Here is a 19,415-nt window from a genome sequence, read left to right on the forward strand (position 1 = left end):
GTGTTATGCTCACACTCACTGGTCTGAGAGTGTTGTTAGGCTGGTCTGACACTGTTGCTCATTTAACTTGAATGGATACACTTAGCTTCTATTGTGCTGGAAGTCGCTCTGGATAAGGGTTCCTCCTAAATGCATACAATGTATAATGTAGTGAATATTTGTTAAATAGTAATGAGTTGGGCAGCCCTTTGCCTTCAGAACAGCTTTGGTTCTTGGAATGCTGTTATACAGGCTTTGAACTGTTTCTAGTGGACATTGAAGCATTCCTCAGGAAGCCTCCAGCTCTGTAAGAGATGAAGGAGGTGGAAATCTCTGCACTCTACATTCCAGCCTTTTTTATAAAATTTCAGTGATCTTTAGATCTGGTGGTTGGAGAGGCAATTTTTTGACTTCATCTTGGTGTTCATGAAACACTCCTGCATCTGTTTAGCAGTGTGTATGGGGACATTATTGTCTTGGAATATGGGAACATCTTTAGGAAACACTGTTTGCACCTGTGGGGTTGTTACACGCTGGCCATAGCCACAAGAGGTTTCCAAATGGCTGCCCTACCAAAAACATCAGCTTTGTGAAGCTCATGATGTAAAGTTTTTGTTGAGACATGGTCACAGAGGAGCAGATTCTGTGGTTTTTGAGGCAGTTGTTTTGTGGTTTTTAGCAGCTGTCCTCTCTGAGAGCTTCAGCTTCTGAGCACTGATCTTGCCTGATTCAGTTTTTGCTTGTTTGGCACATCCTGTCCGTTTTTAACAGTGTTCCCCTGCACACATCCAATAATAATTTTTCCCACCTGCAATTTGACCTCTGTTAGATCTCTCATGTTACCTTTGAAGCTGACATTTTAAAATGTCTCTTATAGCAGTAACGTATCAGTAATTAGTATTGACATTAATATGAGACTTTCATAGACTCCTCTTTAGTTAGTTACGTTATATGAGTCCTTTTTCATTTGGTGTTTCTATTATTTTGTCCATGCCCTCTCCATGGTGAAAAGTGAAGTGCAAATTGAAACAGGTGTTATATAATATAATATAAGAGCTGCAGAAATAGAGCCAGCCCTGGTACCCCGCCCACCCCCCACCCCCCGTGTGTTATGTCCTGATTGGTTGTCCTAGCAGGACCATCCATCCTCAGCGTGTTCTGAGAGTGCAGCTTGGAGCCTCAGGCTGCTGGGGTCACTCCCTCCACCACGTCCATTACCTGGAGCACGTTGTGCTTCGAATCACCATCACCCATCCTCACCGCGGAGACCTGTCAATCAATCTCATCTCACCCTCTGGGACAAAGTCACAACTGCTCGCCAACAGGTACATCCCTCTCTTTACCTGGCCTACAGGTACAGCTCACCTACCTAACCACTACACCTAACCTCACTCTCCATGAAAAATGTTTTATTGAGTAACATCTATCCAAAAGGCAAAATTCACCTGTTCAGCAGACAAAAGGTCTCCCGGCATATACTGTAGGTGAAGCTTCCCTGTCTAACTGACAGGCAAATTCTTTTCTTTGACAGAAAGATTTTCAAATGAAGTTTCCCACTTCACTGCTGTTTGTATATTCAACCATCAAAATGAGGGTCTCCTGGTTCAGTGTGTGTGTGTGTGTGTGTGTGTGTGTATGTGTGTCTCCTGGTTCAGGTTATTTGACCACTCTGTGGAGGGGTTTAGGAACTGGGAGTTCATGACCACTCACAGCTGGGGAGAGAAAGCAGCTGGGAACTGGACCCTCGAAATCCACGACTCTCCCTCCCAGCCCAGGAGCCTGATAGATACAGGTACCCAGCAAACTGATGCTCCTGCTCCTTACCGCTACACCACACTGTTGCTCCTTACTGCTACACCACACTGCTGCTCCTTACCGCTACACAACACAGCTGCTCCTTATCACTACACCACACAGCTGCTCCTTACCGCTGCAACGCACTGCTGCTCCTTATCGCTACACCACACTGCTGCTCCTTACCGCTACACCACACTGCTGTTCCTTACCGCTACACCATACAGCTGCTCCTTACTGCTACACCACACTGCTGCTCCTTACTGCTGCACCACACTGCTGCTCCTTACCGCTACACCACACTGCTGCTCCTTACTGCTGCACCACACTGCTGCTCCTTACCGCTACACCACACTGCTGCTCCTTACCGCTACACAACACAGCTGCTCCTTATCACTACACCACACAGCTGCTCCTTACCGCTGCAACGCACAGCTGCTCCTTACCGCTACACCACACAGCTGCTCCTTACCGCTACACCATACAGCTGCTCCTTACCACTACACCACACTGCTGTTCCTTACTGCTACACCACACAGCTGCTCCTTACCGCTACACCACATTGCTGTTCCTTACTGCTACACCACACTGCTGCTCCTTACCACTGCACCACACTGCTGTTCCTTACCACTACACCACACAGCTGCTCCTTACTGCTACACCACACTGCTGTTCCTTACTGCTACACCATACAGCTGCTCCTTACCGCTACACCACACTGCTGTTCCTTACTGCTACACCACACTGCTGCTCCTTACCACTGCACCACACTGCTGTTCCTTACCGCTACACCACACTGCTGCTCCTTACCGCTATACCACACAGCTGCTCCTTACCACTACACCACACAGCATCCCCTCTCTCACTGATATCTGACGCTGATCAGCAGCTGCTGCTGGTGCAGATGATTCTGATCTGAGGTTGAGTTGCTTTACGTTACTCCCTCCACCTTCCTGCCTCTGTGCCTCTGCTGGCTGCCGGTGCTGTCCATCATGGTGGCTCATGGTCTGTCTGTGGCCTTTAGGGAAACTGACAGAGTGGTCTCTGGTCCTTTATGGCACATCTCTGTACCCGTACCCTTCTCTGCGCAATGAAAAACCACGAGCTGCAGAGCCCCCAGCTGAGGAAGAACAGGAGTACAACGGTAAGCCAGGGAGGGGTTCCCCTCACAGACCACACCCCTTTAAGTACAGACCACACCTCTTTGTTACAGGCCCTCCTCCTGGTGGGCGGGGCCTCTGTTTCAGGTAAAGCGCTCACTCTCTGTCTCTGCTCTCTCGCACAAGGAGCATGTGACCCAGAGTGTGATGAGTTTGGCTGCAATGGACCAGGAGCCCATCAGTGTATTGGCTGTTTGCACAACGTTCTGAAGAACAACAATAACACAAGGTTACAATATTAACCTCAATACCCTGAATGCCCTGAAATTATCTGAAGGCTTTTGAATCATGACTGGAATTTGAAAGCAGACGTGTTAAACCCAGGAAAGCCGTACGTTGTGTTTCTGTGACCCTGCAGAACGTGTGTGTCGGAGTGCCCGCATGGCTTCTTCGCTGACAGCAGGGGTCGTTGTAAGAAGTGCTACTTCCTGTGTGAGACGTGCACGGGTTTCCGCAGTGACCAGTGCACTTCCTGTTGGTCGGGGCACCTCCTGAAGGAGGGAAGCAACCGCTGTGTGTCCAGCTGCGGCGATGGCTATTACCGCCACAACGGTAAGTCCCGCCCCCAGCGTAACCACACCACAGCACAGTGCAGACGCCATCATCCACCACAGGAGAACAGCATCAGCCCTGAGAATGCAGCTGGATTACGGTCAGGGGACCTGGGGTTGGGCTACGGTCAGGGGGAGTGCAAGTGGGTTACAGTCAGGGGGAGTGTGGTTGGGTTAGGGTTGGGGGTGTGTGGTTGGGTTACATTCAGAGGGAGTGCTGTTGGGTTACGGTCAGGGAGAGTGCGGTTGGGTTAGGGTTGGAGGAGTGTGGTTGTGCAGTCCTGGGGTTGAGGCTGGTTTTGTTCTGCAGATGGGGGTGTGTGCAGGAAGTGCAGTGAAAACTGCAGGAAATGCACTTCCTCTGACTACTGCACAGACTGCAGTCCAGGCCTGAGGTAGGAAACCTGCCCTCTCTTACACTGATTTTGATTTCCTAATTGATGAGGGTGAGTTTGACAAATAACTTTTTTTGTCATTAAACAAATTATCTCATCCCCATCTCATCAAATATCTCATAAACCAAGTAGGACTCAAGTTTTTCCTCTCCTCTTCCTTTCTTTCTCCCTCTCTTTTTTCTCTCCCTCTCTCCATACACACTCTCCCTCTCCTCCCCCCTCTGTCTTTCTCTCTCTCACTCTCTCTCTCTCACACACACTCCCTCTCTCTTTCTCTTTCTCACACTCCCTCTCCCTCCCTGTCTCAGACCTTCAAAATGCATGAAATACCACTCAGAGCATACTGCCAGAGCATTAGAATATACTGCAATAAAATGAAATGTAGAACATTCATGATGCATTTTCCCTCTTTTGGTCCCCGTCCCTCAGGCAGCCGTGAGCTTCACTGCTAGCATGAATCCAGCATGAGGGGGAGTTTCTATATCACCCATGTTTACAACATGTGGGGAGAACAGGAGAGTTCAGAGGAAGGTGTTTTCCCTTCTGTGCTCTGTGTCATGGTGAAAGTATAGAGCCAGGTCTGTCTGTGTCTCTCTGTGCTCTCTGGGTTGCCAGGTCTGCCTGTATCAACTGGTCTTAGTGTCCAGGTTGTGCTGACTGAGTCTGTTAAAGCTCATCTGTGTTTTCAGTTTTAATCTCAGTGGTATTTGGTGAGCCGTAATGTCTCCTCAGGGCCAGACAGCACTGTGCTGCTCGTTAGCAGTGTGTCCCAGCAGGTGGCGCTGTTGTGTTTTTCTTGTGTTATAATTTGGTCACAACAGTTTTCAGTGAGACTGTGCTGTGTGTGTGCTTGTTTCTGGGCTCTGTTTCTTCAGCCTACAAGGGGGTGTGTGTCAGCTGCTCTGTGAATCAGGGACCTTCTACAGAAGCGAGAGCAGAACCTGTGAGGCCTGCCACCCAGCCTGTGCTGCCTGTGCTGCCTGTGCTGCCTGTGCAGGTAAGAGCTGCTCACACACACCTGCACTGCCACCCAGCCTGTGCTGCCTGTGCTGCTTGTGCAGGTAAGAGCGGCTCACACACACACCTGCACTGCCACCCAGCCTGTGCTGCCTGTGCTGCCTGTGCTGCCTGTGCAGGTAACAGCGGCTCACACACACCTGCACTGCCACCCAGCCTGTGCTGCCTGTGCTGCCTGTGCAGGTAAGAGCGGCTCACACACACACCTGCACTGCCACCCAGCCTGTGCTGCCTGTGCTGCCTGTGCTGCCTGTGCAGGTAAGAGCGGCTCACACACACCTGCACTGGAGGATTCTGCAGGGCACAGTGAAACAGAGCTGTGTCCGCAGGTGCGGGTGAGGCAGCGTGCACCAGGTGTGCAGAGGGCTTTCTGCTGGAGGACTGGAGGTGTGTACCCTCCTGCAGCCAGAGATTCTTTCCTGTCAGACTGGGTGGAGAGATGGAGAACACCTGCCAAAGGTGAGGCCTCCAGCACACCTTCCCAGACGGTGGCAAACCACACCCTACTCTGTGCTGGTTTGCTTCTGCTCCTCTGGTTCTTGCTCAGGTAAGCTTAATTGTTCATGTGCTCCTGGGCAGGTGTGACCTCAGCTGCCTCACCTGTGTGGGGCCGGGGGCAGAGGCCTGCAGCAGCTGTGTGACTGGTTTCCATCTGCAGTCGGGCCGGTGCGCCCCCAGCACCAGCTGTAAGGATGGTGTGTAATATGCATGGCAAGAGAGCTCCTGTTAAACAAGTACCATTTCTGTCTGATGCTTTTTACTCTGTTTAATCACTCCTCTGGTTCACAGTAACCACTCCCTCTCTGTGGCATTAGCAGTTCTGTCAAAGCCTCTTTCCTGTCACCTGACTTGGTCACCTGACCCATCTGTCTGACCAGTCATGCCTCTCCTCTGATGCTCCTGCCTCCTTTGGCTACATTGAGCCAGTCTGTGAAAGAGGAGACAGTGTCTGACTGTAACCAGCCTGAGCTGAGGCAGTCTGTGAAAGAGGAGACATAGACATTCTGTAGACTGCAGGTGGAGTGAGCGTCTTGTCCTCTCTGCATGCGGCTTAAACATTTCCCTTTCTAAATGTGCAAGATCATGTCATGTTTAATTGTATTCGTATGCTTGAAGGTGTAGTGTGCATACCTGTGACTCACCTGTGTGGTTTTGTTCAGGAGAGTATCAGGACGAGTTTGGGAACTGCCATCTCTGTGACCCTACCTGTCACCTCTGCACAGGCCCCGAGGCTTGGGACTGCATCAGCTGCCCACCAGACAGGTGAGACCATCAATCAATCAATCAACTAATCAATCAACCAACCAATCAATCAACCAATCAATCAACCATCCAACCATCCAATCAACCAATCAACCAATTACCCGGGACTTTAACTCCAGCCCTGTGAGGTGAGGCAGAGTGGGTCTGTGATTGTCGTTGATGGAGGAAGATGCCCTGAGTTAGGGTAACTCTGCGAGCTCTGTGCTCACTGCAGGTCCCTGCATGAGGGCCGCTGTGACGCTGGCTGCTCTCCAGGGAAATACCTGTCAGGTGCTCAGTGCCACCTGTGTGACCACACCTGTGCAGAGTGCCTGGGAGGGGGCCCACACAACTGCACCTCCTGCGACAAAGGTAACAGCAGAGTGTCATCAATAAATCAGCCACACAATCAAATCACAATTCCATATTCAGAGTGTCTCTGCTCTCACAGAGCAGTACCTGCTGCAGGGTCAGTGTGTGGCTGCATGCCCAGACGGCCACTTCCCCTCGCAGGGGGGCATGTGTGAGCCATGTCCTGTCAACTGCATGGCCTGCAGCACCCCCTACTGGTGCCTCCGCTGCAGTGACTCCTACTACCCCAGCGCTGGAGTCTGCACACGCCTGGAGTGTGGAGAAGGTGAGGAATCACACAGTAAAGTGATGTGCCAGCAAGGAGATAAACTCCAATCACACAGTAAAGTGAAAGTAATAATAATGGTATAATAATTATCTATCTATCTATCTATCTATCTATCTATCTATCTATCTATCTATCTCTCTCTCTCTCTCTCTCTCTCTCTATATATATATATATATATATATACACTATTATACTACTATTTCATATAATATAATTTACCAAGCAGTTATATTCCATTGATAATATCTGTGGGTGAAAGTAGGAGAGAGAGCAGTGCAGTTAGTTATTCTCTGTCTCCCCCACACAGGTGAGGTGGAGGACCCGGAGTACGGGGAGTGTATGGTGTGTGAGGAGGGCTGTAGGAAGTGTGTTCTCTGTAAGTCCTGTTCTCTGTAGGCTCTCTTACATTGCTGTAATCTATTTATATGTGATGCTGTTCCTTAACCTGCCCTGATCTCCTGTGTAGACAACCCGAGGCACTGTCTGTCCTGCACAGAGGGATTTTATCAGTGAGTTTATTCCGCATGAATGATCTCTTTTACACCATATGTGAACTGAAAATAAAAGAAAGGCCTCACTGTACAGGCTTCAGTTTAAAAAAGCCAAGCAGGCTATCCTTCATACACCTGCTGTGCAGTATGTAGTGTGGAAAGTAATACTGTGTCATGTCTATGGTTTACGTAATGTACTGTTTCTGTGTGTGGATCATAAGAGAGTCTGTTCTTTGACTCTGCCTGTCTGTTCCGGTTGTTTGTGTGTGTGCTGGTTGGATTGATTGTGTCTGTGTTGGTTGATCGTGTGTGTGCTGGTTGGATTGATTGTGTCTGTGTTGGTTGATCGTGTGTGTGCTGGTTGGATTGATTGTGTCTGTGTTGGTTGATCGTGTGTGTGCTGGTTGGATTGATTGTGTCTGTGTTGGTTGATCGTGTGTGTGCTGGTTGGATTGATTGTGTCTGTGCTGTCGGCAGGTTTCAGGATAGCTGCTATAAGACGTGTCCTGCAAAGACGTACAGTGTGGAGGAGCAGATGGTCTGTGAGAGTTGTGCTGAGAACTGCATCAGCTGCAATGCAAAGGACTGCTTCTGGTGTGAAGCTGATCTCTTCCTGTCAGGTGTGTGTGTGTGTGTGTGTGAGTGTGTGAGTGTGTGTGTGTGAGAGAGAGTGAGTGAGTGACTTAATGAGTGTGTGTGTGTGTGTGTGTTTAATGTGTGTGTAACACTAATAAGATGAGCTCTGTTTCAGATGGGAAGTGTGTAGAGGAGTGTCGGGATGGTTTCTATGGCGATGAGGAGAGTCGGGAGTGTATGCCATGCCGTGAGGAGTGTGTGCGTTGCAGAGGGCCTGAGGAAGATGATTGTGAGTCTTGTGAGGAAGACGAGCAGCTGCAGGATGAAGAGTGTGTTCCACACATACACACCTGCCCTGGGAGCAGCTTCCTCTCTGGTGACGCGTCTCCCTCTCTCTCAGTCTTTCACAGCTGCCTCTCACTCTGTATGATTTGGCTCTGACTGCATTTGTTATCTATGACTCCAGATCAGCTGCCTCAGGCAGCGCATTATTTATCTCTGTGTCTGACTCGGTCAGATGTCTCTGACTCTGCGTGAGTTGTCTCTGACTCTCGGTCAGATGTCTCTGACTCTGCGTGAGTTGTCTCTGACTCTCGGTCAGATGTCTCTGACTCTCGGTCAGATGTCTCTGACTCTGCGTGAGTTGTCTCTGACTCTCGGTCAGATGTCTCTGACTCTCGGTCAGATGTCTCTGACTCTGCGTGAGTTGTCTCTGACTCTCAGTCAGATGTCTCTGACTCTTGATCAGATGTCTGACTCCACAGCTGTGTTGGTCTCTCATCAGGGGAGGGTGAGTGTGAATCATGTCATTCCTCCTGTGATTCCTGCTGGGGAGGAGAGAGGAACCAGTGCAGCACCTGTGTGACAGGTGAGTCTGTCTGTCTCTCCGTGGTGAGTCTGTCTGTCTGTCTCTCCGTGTGTTTCTCTGCCTGTTTGGTGAGCTGAAGATTTGTCTATCTGTGTCAGTCATTGTCTGTGTCTGCTAATCTCTGGGGAGCATCAGTGTGGTGTAGTGGTGTAGAGTCCCTGCTAAACACTGACTTCATCAGAGACTTCATCAACAGTGCGGTCCTCTCTGATCGCTGCAGTGCGGTCCTCTCTGCTCTGACCGCTGCAGTGCGGTCCTCTCTGCTCTGACGGCTGCAGTGTGGTCCTCTCTGACCGCTGCAGTGTGGTCCTCTCCGCTCTGACTGCTGCAGTGTGGTCCTCTCCGCTCTGACCGCTGCAATGTGGTCCTCTCTGCTCTGACGGCTGTAGTGTGGTCCTCTCTGACCGCTGTAGTGTGGTCCTCTCCGCTCTGACCGCTGCAGTGTGGTCCTCTCTGACTGCTGCAGTGTGGTCCTCTCTGCTCTGACCGCTGCAGTGTGGTCCTCTCCGCTCTGACCGCTGCAGTGTGGCCCTCTCTGACCACTGCAGTGTGGTCCTCTTTAACCGCTGCAGTGTGGTCCTCTTTAACAGCTGCAGTGCGGTCCTCTTTAACCGCTGCAGTGCGGTCCTCTCTGACCGCTGCAGTGCGGTCCTCTTTAACCGCTGCAGTGCGGTCCTCTCCGCTCTGACCGCTGCAGTGCGGTCCTCTCTGACCGCTGCAGTGTGGTCCTCTCTGCTCTAACCGCTGCAGTGTGGTCCTCTCTGACCGCTGCAGTGTGGTCCTCTCTGCTTTGACCGCTGCAGTGTGGTCCTCTCTGACCGCTGTGACTCCAGGCAGGTTTCTGACTGCGCAGCAGACATGTGAGGTGAGGTGCCCGCCGGGCAGCTTTGGCAGCGAGGTGAGCGGCCGGTGTGAGAGCTGCCCGCCAGGCTGTGCCTTGTGTGCAGCGCCGGGCCGGTGCGAGAGCTGCCAGCCTGACCGCGGGACGCAGCTGTACCTGCAGGACGGACAGTGTGTCCGGCACTGCCACAGGTTCGAGGCTCCCCACACCACACACCTGCATGTCTCAATAGTTTCTTGATATTTTTATTGTTTCTTAAACTGTGATATCACCAGCCAGTGACAATGTCTCTCAGACTCTGTCCTCTCTCACTTTCTCTGTCTGTCTCTCTCTCACGCTCTCTGTCTCTCTCTCTCTCTCTGTCTCCATCCCTCCCTCCCTCTCTCTCCCTCCCTCTCTCTCTCCCTCCCTCTCAAATTCAAAAAGCGCATTATTTGCATGACAAATAAGCACTTGTATAGCCAAAGCAGTCATAACATGCAGAACAAGAAATCAGAACATATACATATACAGAATCAGAACATATACAGGTGCAGTATCATAACCACATTGGTAATCAGATACCAGTAGTACTTATTAATTATTTATTATTTCGCTATTGTTATTATTATTATTAATTTTATTTAAAGCAGTAAATAATTTCTCTCTGTCTGCGTCTCCCCACGCAGGGGGTACCCCTCGGGGCAGGAGTGTCGCAGCTGCGCTGCGGAGTGTGCATCCTGCAGGGGGAGCAGCGCGCACTGCCTGAGCTGTGTGGAGCCCTTCGTCCTGCATGGCCAGCTCTGCTCAGAGACCTGCCCCCCTGCACACTTCCCCCGCGCGGGACGCTGCCACACCTGCCCCCCCGGCTGCCAGAACTGCACTGGGGACGGTCTGTGTGCAGGTGGGGGGGTCTGAACTCCCGCTGTGTTTAAAATACGAGTCCTACATTATAGCACAGCACCTACAGCTCCTCTCACTCTCTCTGCCCGCAGAGTGTGCTGAGTTTCACCTCCTGTTTGAGAGTGTGTGTATAGAGGCCTGCCCTGCTGGATCTTACCCCCATGCTGAGCGACGTGTGTGTGCACGCTGTCACCCTGACTGCGCGTGGTGTGAGGGCCCGGGGCCGAATAACTGCGGGGCGTGTGCAGAACCGCAGGCCGCTCTGCACGACGGGGCATGTCTGCCACACTGCCCAACCCACACCTTCCACGACCCCCACACCCGGGAATGCAGGGGTGAGAGCGAGTCCCTGCACTGCGTGAGGGAATCACTGCGCTTTGTGAAAGAGTCACTGCACTGTGTGAGAGAGTCACTGCGCTGTGTGTGAGTCACTGCGCTGTGTGAGAGAGTCACTGCGCTGTGTGAAACAGTCACCGCACTGTGTGAGAGAGTCACTGCGCTGTGTGAGAGAGTCACTGTGCTGTGTGAAAGAGTCACTGCACTGTGTGAGAGAGTCACTGTGCTGTGTGTGAGTCACTGCACTGTGTGAGAGAGTCACTGCGCTGTGTGTGAGTCACTGCGCTGTGTGAAAGAGTCACTGCACTGCGTGAGAGAGTCACTGCGCTGTGTGAAAGAGTCACTGCACTGTGTGAGAGAGTCACTGCGCTGTGTGAAAGAGTCACCGCACTGTGTGAGAGTCACTGTGCTGTGTGTGAGTCACTGCACTGTGTGAGAGAGTCACTGCGCTGTGTGAAAGAGTCACCGCACTGTGTGTGAGAGTCACTGTGCTGTGTGTGAGTCACTGCACTGTGTGAGAGAGTCACTGCGCTGTGTGAAAGAGTCACCGCACTGTGTGAAAGTCACTGTGCTGTGTGTGAGATATGTATGTATGTGTGTATATATCTCTCTGTCTTCTCTCTCTCTGCATATATATATATATATCCTAATGTATCTGTGATGTGTCTATGAATGAGTCAGTGCTTTCTCACAGCTCTCTGTCGCCCCCTTGTGGTGCTGTCTCAGATTGCGATGCGTCATGCCTGACGTGCTCCGGGCCTCACAGGAGCTCCTGCACCGGCTGCAGGGAGGGGTCGAGGCTGGACCCTCAGGGCCACTGCGTCCCCCACACAGAGTGTCCCTCACACTCCTACAGGGACCCGCAGGGACAGTGCCAGCCCTGCCACGCCCACTGCCTCTACTGCAGCGGCCCTTCCAAGCTGCACTGCCTGGGCTGCCACCACAAACACTTCCTCCTGAGTGAGTGAGCCGCTCAGTCTCACACTGACCTGCTCTCTGCAGAAACGCTCTGGACACACAGGCGGGCAGGACCGGGTCACTCACAGCATTTGTGTCCACAGATGGGACCTGCGTAGATGACTGTCCTGCCGGCTTCTTCAGAGACACAGAGCAGTGGCACTGTGAACGCTGCCCCCTGTCCTGTCTGACCTGCGTGGGCAGACTCCGTCACCAGTGTCTCACCTGTAAACCTCACCTGTTCAGAGAGGACAAGGCGTGTGTGGACACCTGTCAGCCCAGGTACATTCCAGTTAGAGCAGAAATGTGTTTTACATTTGACCACAAAGGTGAATTAAAGACAGACTAAACAGGTGTGCTATAGGTAGAGCAAACAGCAGAAAAGTACAAGACAACTTCTAACAAAATGTCTCGGATGCACTGTCATAGTCCAAGGCTGTTTCACACAGATTCAATTCAGAATATACTGTCTAAGAAAAGGACAAAAGAGTTTCCATTTTAGATGATAAAACTGAAATGATTGCTTTTCAGGTACAGTGTTGGGGAGACATGTAGCTCTAATGTGGGCTATGGAGTCTGACTGCTGCAGTATGTTACCATTCTCTGAAATGAAATCACTGCACTCCTAGTTTTTTTTAACTAATGCTGCAATTTTCATGTCATCTGGATGCCTCCTCCTACTTTCCAAGCCCTCTGTATCAGCTGATTCAAATACTATAATGCATATACTGTAATATTGTAATGTAATGGTATCAGTGCAGCCTTAGTCCAACAAAACAAGTCCAGCATTATCCTCTGTGATGGGACATTTTGCATTGTGTTCACAAACCAAATTCCTATTAACACTGATAATTAATTAAAAGTATAGCTGATATTTGCTATTTGGATCTTTTGAGGAAATTTTTAATTTTGAGTTATTTAATTCTCTTGCAGAAAAACATGGTATTTCTTTGACTTTCCACAAAGATTTTAGTATTTTCTTAACATAAGATAATGGGATGCTACTATATAGGCATTCAATGAGTTCCAAAACTGTTTCAATAATAATACCTCTACATTACATTACATTACATTTATTCATTTGGCAGACGCTTTTATCCAAAGAGACTTACAAGTGAGGTACAATACAAGCGAAAAACCATACAGAGTCAACAATATAAGAAGCGCTGCATGACCAGGTTTCAATGGTTGACCAGGCAAGGTACAAACTAGCAGGTAAAGCTAGGGAGTGTGTTAAATTACAACCAAACCATTACATTAAACCATTACAACCAAACTATTACTTTTTTAAATTTTTTATTTTGTAGTTTAGTAGGAGATAGTTTTAATCATGAGAAGTTCCTTTAGGGGGAAGTGTTTCAGGTGCTCAGGTGAGAGCAGAGAGCTGTGTCTTCAGATGTTTCTTGAGGACAGAGAGGGACTCAGCAGAACGGATGAGGTGTGGAAGTTCATTCCACCACCGGGGAATAATGGCAGAGAAAGTCCTATTGATTGAACACCATGATGTGCCAGGACCACCAGACGCCGTTCGGTGGCAGAGCATAGCAGTCAAGAGGGAACATAGAGTTCCAGCAGTGAGTTCAGGTACTTAGGTGCAGTTTTGTTCAAGGCCTTGAACATGATGCGTGCAGCTACAGGGAGCCAGTGGAGTGAGACCAAGAGAGGAGTAACATGAGCCCTTTTTGGTTGGTTGAAAACCAGACGTGCAGCTGCGTTCTGTATGAACTGCAGAGGTTTAATAGGGCATGCAGATAGGCTGGCCAAGAGAGCATTGCAGTAGTCCAGTCCTGAGATGACCAGAGCCTGAACAAGGAGCTGCACAGCATACTCAGATAGGCAGGGCCCAATTTTCCTCATGTTGTACAGCACAAATCTGTATGATAATCAGACCCAGTGTGGTTGTGTATAGTTAGAATAGGAAGGGGTCAAGCACCGATCCCTGAGGTACCCCAGTGGTTAGCCTGTGGGACTTAGACTCCCCACCCCTCCAGGATACCTTGAAGGATCTGTCTGTGAGGCAGGACTCAAACCAGCAGTGTAGTGCTGGTGCCATGCCAGTGATGGCCAGTTCAGCGAGGGTGGACAGGAGGTTCTGGTGGTTCACTGTGTCAAAGACGGCAGACAGGTCTAGTAGGATGAGGGCCGACAACATGGAGGCAGCTCTCGCCGCCCGCAGGGTGTCAACAACAGACAGGAGGGCCGTTTCGGTGGAGTGGCTGGTTTTGAATCTGCACTGATTGGTGTCCAACAAGTCGTTCTGGAAGAGAAAAGCAGAGACCAGGGTGAAAACAGCTCATTCATTGCTCTAGCAATGGTGATAACGTACCCTACATGGCTTTCTATTAATGAACATATACATCAATGTAATTCCAACAGGTATGACCAGAGGCAGTGCATTCTGATTTTAGGCAAAGGCAAAAATGTGTAGTTTTAAACATTACTCTGTATGTTTTCTTTTAGTAGTATGCTTGTGTACAGTTCTGGAATTTTTTATCTGAAACTGCTTGTAATCATCTTAATTGGCTGTAAACTGTACAGTGCCTTTAATCTCTAATTAAGATACCATGGTGCCAACGTTCAAGGCTGTTGGCAGGTTGTTCTGATGAGTTATGTAAGAAGGACTTCAGCAGAAGTTTGTAAATATGACTACTGCTCAGTCCGCATGGAACCTCTCTGTATTATATAACACATACATTAAACCCTTCTGCACTGTATTATTAAATATTCAGCTGAATCTCTTATTTTTTGTGTTACCAAATATACATGAGTCCGTTCTTCTTTTTACAATATTATATGATTATTACAGATAAGTTTACACAGAAATGTGGGCATTTTGTGTGCCCATTCACAGCAGCCTGTATCATCAGAAGAGAACAAGCTGCTGAATGTTGCAGAATTGGCTGCTGCCTGTGGAAAGGCCTCTTCTGCTGTTGTAAAGACAGTGATAAGTGGGCAGGCAGGTGGAAGGGCGTGATCAGAAACATGCTGACACAGTGCTGCCGTCCCACAGTCTCTCAGACTGTGCACTTTCACACACCTTCCAAACACTGAACCTGTTCTCAAACTTGGCTCTTGAATGATAAAAGTGTTGTAGTGACTTCTTGAGCAGAGACACTTGCACACATGGACACATACACACAAACACTCACAGCACGCACACACACACATTTACCAGCTTTACCCCTCTGTCCACTGTCTTTCCTTTTGCTCAGTTACTATGGCAATGTGACGACAGGCACATGCGAAAGGTGTGACCCCAGCTGTGGAGAGTGTAGTGGCAGGGGGGACAGCCGCTGTCTGAGCTGCAGGGACGGACACCTGTACCTGCGGACACACGGAAACTGCCGGCTGTCCTGCCCACCTGGCTACTACCCTGACACCCGCGAGAGAACATGTGAAAGGTGTCACTCCACCTGTAAAACCTGCACAGGTACGAGAGCCATCACCTGGGTTAATGTCTGAGCTCCTGTGTAACAGAACGGGGATAAGTGTGAGCTACATTTCCTCTGTGAATATATTCACAGTAATAATCATAGTTACATCCCACACTGTGGTGACGTGCGTGTGCACTGTGGTGACGTGTGTGCGCACTGTGGTGATGTGCGTGTGCACTGTGGTGACGTGTGTGCGCACTGTGGTGATGTGCGTGTGCACTGTGGTGACGTGCGTGCGCACTGTGGTGATGTGTGTGATGTCATGCACTGTGGTGACGTGCGTGCGCACTGTGGTGACGTGCGTGTGCACTGTGGTGATGTGTGTGATGTCATGCACTGTGGTGACGTGCGTGCGCACTGTGGTGACGTGCGTGTGCACTGTGGTGATGTGTGTGATGTCATGCACTGTGGTGATGTGTGTGATGTCATGCACTGTGGTGACGTGCGTGTGCACTGTGGTGATGTGTGTGATGTCATGCACTGTGGTGACGTGCGTGTGCACTGCGGTGACGTGCGTGCGCACTGCGGTGACATGCGTGTGCGCTGTACTGTGTATTCTCTCACGCGTGAGCAGAAAATGGATTCCTGGCCTGTGATTCCTGCCACATGGGATACACTCTCTCCGGGGGTATGTGTGAGTCCCAGTGCACTATGGGACAGTACCCAGCCTCTGAGGTAACTGATGAACTTGGATCAAAAATGGATCATTGTGTGCCTGTGTCTGATGGTATGCAACCATGGAGATTGTGCTGTTCCTGCTGTTGCCTGCAGAGCACCACCCTGAGGTGTGAACAGTGTGACTCTACCTGTCTGGGCTGCCAGGGCCCTGGGCCCTACAACTGCACCACGTGTGCTGCTCCAGATCTCCTGTCCGCCGGGGGGCGCTGTCTCCCCTGCTGCGGCAATGAGTCACAGCAATCAAAAGAGTCCAAGACCCTCCCACTGGAGTGCTGCAACTGCACGGAGACTGACGGTAAAGCCTGCCCGTCACACACTGCTGACAGCCTGTGGAGAAATCTGGAGCAGTTTTTATTAAACTGTCTTATTTATTGTGGTATTATTTACTGCCATATGGAGCATTGTTTTTAAATCCTATTAAATTTAATACATTTATTAAAGGCCAGTGCTACTCACCACCTTTCAGAGCACTGTCTTAGACCTCCTGGCAGAGCACAGCTCCCTGCTGCCATAGGGAGTGCTGTACAGAGAGGAGTAGGACCAAATAACCTGCCACATGGAAGACAGCAGCGAGCTGCTGTTTTTATGAAGTGGCACATTTCTGCCATGGCTCTACAGTGTGAATCCCTTCAGCTCAGCCTCTCTATCCCACAGCGCTAACGTTAGCTCCGTCTCCACAGAACAGTGTGTTCTCAGCACACACACTGCCTTCCATAACCAAGAAGACTCAACTGGGAATCCAGCCCTGTTTGTTACCTCTTTCATCCTTCTACTTCTGGGCATCGGCGCCATAGTCTTCCTCTTCAAGCGGTCCCGCTCGAAGGACACGTCCCAGGAGAATGTCAGTGGCTATAAGAAGCTAGGAAACAGCAGCAGTCACTCCAGTGCAGCGACAGGCAGCCGCCACCAGGAGGAGCAGCTGGTGGACCTGACTGATAGGGAGGATGAGGAGGACATTGTGTACATGGGGCAGGATGGGACTGTCTACCGCAAGTTCAAATACGGCCAGCTTGGAGAAGAGGGGGAAGAGGAGCTGGAGTATGAGGATGAGAACTGTTCTTTCCGATAGTGATGTCAGCACCATATTCTCTCCTGATTGGCTGTTCATGTGTACCTCCTTGTGAGTTCCTTGCTACCCCTGAGGTAGTCTGCCAGGCCACTTCCCTAGCCACGGTGAATCACTCTTCCAGAAACTACATAATACAGAAACAAAAAATTATACTGCCTTAGTTACCAATGGCTGATGTGTTGCTATAGCTACACACTTTACAGTAAAGCCCTGGCAGCCTTTTCTCTGTGTTTGCTTTTCTCTGTGGTAGCTTTAAGGTGAAGGGCTGCTGTCATCAGACACTCTTGGAATCCTGTAGTTTGTCTTTCTCTTTCCTACTCTCCACATGCAGCCATTTTTCTGCAGGTGGGTGGATGATTTTGTTTTCAGAAATATGTTTTTTGATGTGAAAGTATTTCCATGATTACATAAACCAAGTTTTAAAGCAATCTGGCTGGGGTCTGCTGATCCACAGGGTCACTGTACATCTTCACCCTGAAACTACAGAGTGCTGGGATCTGCATGCAGCGAGAAGCATGTGTACAGCTGTGTCCAGCCATACCGCACCACTGATAACGTGCATTTCAGAACAATGGAAAATGCTTTCACTGTTATTTTCACTGGGTCCTGCATGTTTTAATCTGAATACATTTTGCTGCCCAACAGGGCTGCTCCCTACAGAAAACACACCCCAACAGCAGTGATGACATCACAGCCGCAGCTGCGGGCTGTTTCCTGTGAATGGCCTGCAGCTGAGTCGATCTTCTGAGACACTCACATGCAGCAGCTGTTTTCAGCACGATCCGCAAGGCGACACAGAGCCAGCCGCGAGACAGAGCCAGCCGTGAGGCGAGACAGTGCCAGCCGCAAGGTGAGACAGAGCCAGCCGCGAGGCGAGACAGAGCCAGCCGCGAGGCGAGACAGGGCCAGCCGCGAGGCGAGACAGGGCCAGCCGCGAGGCGAGACAGAGTCAGCCGCGAGACAGAGTCAGCCGCGAGGCGAGACAGAGCCAGCCGCGACACAGAGCCAGCCACGAGGCGAGACAGCGCCAGTCGCAAGGCGAGACAGAGCCAGCTGCGAGACAGCGCCAGCCGCGAGGTGAGACAGGGCCAGCTGCGAGACAGAGCCAGCCGCGAGGCGAGACAGAGCCAGCCACGAGACAGAGCCAGCCGCGAGGCGAGACAGAGCCAGCCGCGAGGCGAGACAGCGCCAGCTGCGAGACAGAGCCAGCCGCGAGACAGAGCCAGCCGCAAGGCGAGACAGCGCCAGCCGCAAGGTGAGACAGAGCCAGCCGCGAGGCGAGACAGAACCAGCCGCAAGGCGAGACAGAGCCAGCCGCGAGGCGAGACAGCGCCAGCTGCGAGACAGAGCCAGCCGCGACACAGAGCCAGCCGCGAGGTGAGACAGAGCCAGCCGCGAGACAGCGCCAGCCGCGACACAGAGCCAGCCGCGAGGCGAGACAGAGCCAGCCGCGAGGCGAGACAGAGCCAGCCGCGAGGTGAGATAGCGCCAGCCGCGAGGTGAGACAGCGCCAGCCGCGACACAGAGCCAGCCGCGAGGCGAGACAGAGCCAGCCGCGAGACAGAGCCAGCCGCGAGGCGAGACAGAGCCAGCCGCGAGGCGAGACAGCGCCAGCCGCGAGGCGAGACAGCGCCAGCTGCGAGACAGAGCCAGCCGCGAGGCGAGACAGAGCCAGCCGCGAGGCGAGACAGAGCCAGCCGCGAGGCGAGACAGCGCCAGCCGCGAGGCGAGACAGCGCCAGCCGCGAGGCGAGACAGAGCCAGCCGCGAGGCGAGACAGCGCCAGCCGCGAGGCGAGACAGAGCCAGCCGCGAGGTGAGACAGAGCCAGCCGCGAGGCGAGACAGCGCCAGCCGCGAGACAGAGCCAGCCGCGAGGCGAGACAGAGCCAGCCGCGAGGCGAGACAGAGCCAGCCGCGAGGCGAGACAGAGCCAGCCGCGACACAGAGTCAGCCGCGAGGCGAGACAGAGCCAGCCGCGACACAGAGCCAGCCACGACACAGAGCCAGCCGCGAGGCGTTTAGTGAGATTATAGACAGGTTGTGCAGCTGCATTCTGGATTAGTTGTAGCGGTTTGATTGCATGGGCAGGAAGACAAGAAGGGAGTTACAGTAGTCCAGGCGTGAGAGGACCAGGGCTGAATACAGAGTGAGGTAGGGGCGGATCCTTTGCATTTTGTACAAATACACAGAGATACACTGTATATGCCCTGCTTCAAACAGAGACACACTGAAATACACTGTCTACAGCCTGCTGCAGAGATGCACTGAGCTACACTGTGAGTTTCCTTTGGATATGATTGATGCTGGTCCACATAGCTGGCAAGATTCCAAATTACTGGTCCAATGTAAAATTTGCCAGCCATATATATTGCACATGGGTTGTGTACGTAATGTGGATATATTTTACACAGTTCAGAAAAAGGCCAAGGCAGTCTTCTAACAAAAATATTTTATTTAATAGACAATTCAACATAAGGATGAAATGTAGCCATTATCCTTTACAGC

General features: G+C 51.2%; 1 protein-coding gene across 1 annotated transcript in view; it reads left to right on the forward strand.

Annotated features, from left to right (window-relative positions):
• Nucleotides 1-18,413, forward strand: part of pcsk5a (proprotein convertase subtilisin/kexin type 5a) — a 27,345-nt gene extending 8,932 nt beyond the window's left edge. Inside the window, exons 12-38 of the mRNA XM_036530021.1 lie at nucleotides 1,116-1,304; nucleotides 1,635-1,771; nucleotides 2,798-2,917; nucleotides 3,060-3,162; nucleotides 3,292-3,485; nucleotides 3,795-3,879; nucleotides 4,755-4,861; nucleotides 5,226-5,355; nucleotides 5,476-5,591; nucleotides 6,057-6,159; nucleotides 6,374-6,521; nucleotides 6,595-6,775; nucleotides 7,086-7,154; nucleotides 7,245-7,287; nucleotides 7,747-7,889; nucleotides 8,021-8,221; nucleotides 8,630-8,713; nucleotides 9,547-9,745; nucleotides 10,223-10,437; nucleotides 10,685-10,771; nucleotides 11,499-11,732; nucleotides 11,834-12,011; nucleotides 14,942-15,159; nucleotides 15,738-15,838; nucleotides 15,986-16,136; nucleotides 16,636-16,896; nucleotides 17,674-18,413. Of these exons, the coding sequence (XP_036385914.1) occupies nucleotides 1,116-1,304; nucleotides 1,635-1,771; nucleotides 2,798-2,917; nucleotides 3,060-3,162; nucleotides 3,292-3,485; nucleotides 3,795-3,879; nucleotides 4,755-4,861; nucleotides 5,226-5,355; nucleotides 5,476-5,591; nucleotides 6,057-6,159; nucleotides 6,374-6,521; nucleotides 6,595-6,775; nucleotides 7,086-7,154; nucleotides 7,245-7,287; nucleotides 7,747-7,889; nucleotides 8,021-8,221; nucleotides 8,630-8,713; nucleotides 9,547-9,745; nucleotides 10,223-10,437; nucleotides 10,685-10,771; nucleotides 11,499-11,732; nucleotides 11,834-12,011; nucleotides 14,942-15,159; nucleotides 15,738-15,838; nucleotides 15,986-16,136; nucleotides 16,636-16,896; nucleotides 17,674-18,413 (4,537 nt within the window). The remainder of the gene's footprint in view (nucleotides 1-1,115; nucleotides 1,305-1,634; nucleotides 1,772-2,797; nucleotides 2,918-3,059; nucleotides 3,163-3,291; nucleotides 3,486-3,794; nucleotides 3,880-4,754; nucleotides 4,862-5,225; nucleotides 5,356-5,475; nucleotides 5,592-6,056; nucleotides 6,160-6,373; nucleotides 6,522-6,594; nucleotides 6,776-7,085; nucleotides 7,155-7,244; nucleotides 7,288-7,746; nucleotides 7,890-8,020; nucleotides 8,222-8,629; nucleotides 8,714-9,546; nucleotides 9,746-10,222; nucleotides 10,438-10,684; nucleotides 10,772-11,498; nucleotides 11,733-11,833; nucleotides 12,012-14,941; nucleotides 15,160-15,737; nucleotides 15,839-15,985; nucleotides 16,137-16,635; nucleotides 16,897-17,673) is intronic.
• Nucleotides 18,414-19,415: the final 1,002 nt, after the last annotated feature.

Source organism: Megalops cyprinoides, chromosome 5, assembly GCF_013368585.1.
Source record: "Megalops cyprinoides isolate fMegCyp1 chromosome 5, fMegCyp1.pri, whole genome shotgun sequence".
Lineage (NCBI taxonomy): Eukaryota > Metazoa > Chordata > Actinopteri > Elopiformes > Megalopidae > Megalops > Megalops cyprinoides.